General features: G+C 47.3%; 1 protein-coding gene across 1 annotated transcript; it reads right to left on the bottom strand.

Moving 5' to 3' along the window:
- Positions 1 to 30: 30 nt before the first annotated feature.
- SARC_15950 (hypothetical protein) lies at positions 31 to 267 on the bottom strand (the record flags this gene model as incomplete). Its single annotated transcript, XM_014289937.1, has 1 exon — positions 31 to 267. A coding segment is annotated over one exon (237 nt), but the record flags the coding sequence as incomplete, so codon positions are not given.
- Between the last annotated feature and the right edge of the window lie 1,247 nt (positions 268 to 1,514).

Below are 1,514 nucleotides of genomic sequence, written 5' to 3'. Positions count from 1 at the left end.
TATATAACACTACCTGTAGAAGTGTGCCACGGCCTCCGCCAACTCGGGAGTCATGACTGGCTGGGTGAGTCTGAGGTACTTGGGGTCTATTGCCAAGTAAGGTCTGTCAGTCATCTTGAGTGATGCCCGCATAAGACCCGCAGGCAGTTCGTAATACTTTAGGCTCTGGGGATGTGCATTCATGGCTTGTGGTGGGGGTGGTGCTGTATAGGCTACCGGCAGTATAGGCGTGTGTGAGGCGAATACAGACTCTACGTCGCGTACCATGTCAGCCGTCTGTGGGTGGTGGTGATATAGGTATTCAGGGTTTTAGGGTTTTGAGGTTTTAGGGTTTTAGGGTTGTGTATGGGTAGAGTCGGATTATAGCAAGACAGAACATATCGACAATTGATTGGGGTATACTTCGCGTGTGACACTCATGAAGAATAATGAAACCATAATTAAGGATACCTAGTCCTAAACCCTAAACTAACCCGACTCATACAAGCCCACCCCGGACATCAGGCATTGTACAAACCTTAAACCCTAGACTAAATCGCCTCTAGAATTCATGTAGTGATCTACACACAACTATGCGATTACAGAAGCCGATGCATTCGAGTACATGCCACACCCAGAGACCACACACAGATACCACACATAGACCACATAATCAATACTTGCTGAATCACAGATACCACACATAGATCACACAATCAATATGTGCCAATTCCCGAGCATGTATGTGCTATCAACCACGGCCCACTCAATACGACAGGCCTCGGAACGGAATACGTTTTGGGGGGTAATCACTTCCCAAGGGTTAGGTTTTTAGGTCCATGGCTGTGGTTTTAAGAAAATTCACAACTCATGTGAAAAAACATATGCTTTGGGAAGCTACTACCCGCTCAGAAATCAATTCGTTCTGAGACCTGTCCTATTTGCAATGCCCTGTACCGGTCCTACGACACACAGGTGCACTCTGTCAAGCACGCCTTTGCGTACGCGGTTAGGGGCGAACGCTTGTTACTGAAAGACACCCGAGCCAGCACAAATAAGTAGGTAAGACAGGCCATATCGTCTCAGAGTAATAAGTAGGTAAGACAGAGCATGTCGTCTCAGAGTGGCTGAGGTGGATTCAAAATACAAGCACAACAGATCCTGCACATCCCAACGCCAATTGAAAGGCCAGACTCCTATGAACACATGTGTCACGTTGCTACGTCAGCGGTATGCCTGTAGTCCGACACCAGTCTATGATTCACAATGGTACCTACACCAGTCTATAACTGGCAATGGTACCTACACCAGTCTATGACTGGCAATGGTACCTACACCAGTCTGTGACTGGCAATGGTACCTACACCAGTCTATGACTCACAATGGTACCTACACCAGTCTATGACTGGCAATGGTACCTACATCAGTCTATGACTGGCAATGCTACCTACACCAGTCTATGACTCACAATGGTACCTACACCAGTCTATGACTGGCAATGCTACCTACACCAGTCTATGACTCACAATGGTACC

This window comes from Sphaeroforma arctica (assembly GCF_001186125.1).
Source record: "Sphaeroforma arctica JP610 unplaced genomic scaffold supercont1.7057, whole genome shotgun sequence".
Classification (NCBI taxonomy): Eukaryota; class Ichthyosporea; order Ichthyophonida; genus Sphaeroforma; species Sphaeroforma arctica.
Note: the sequence above shows the minus strand (reverse complement) of the source record. Positions and strands in the feature narration are given on the sequence as shown.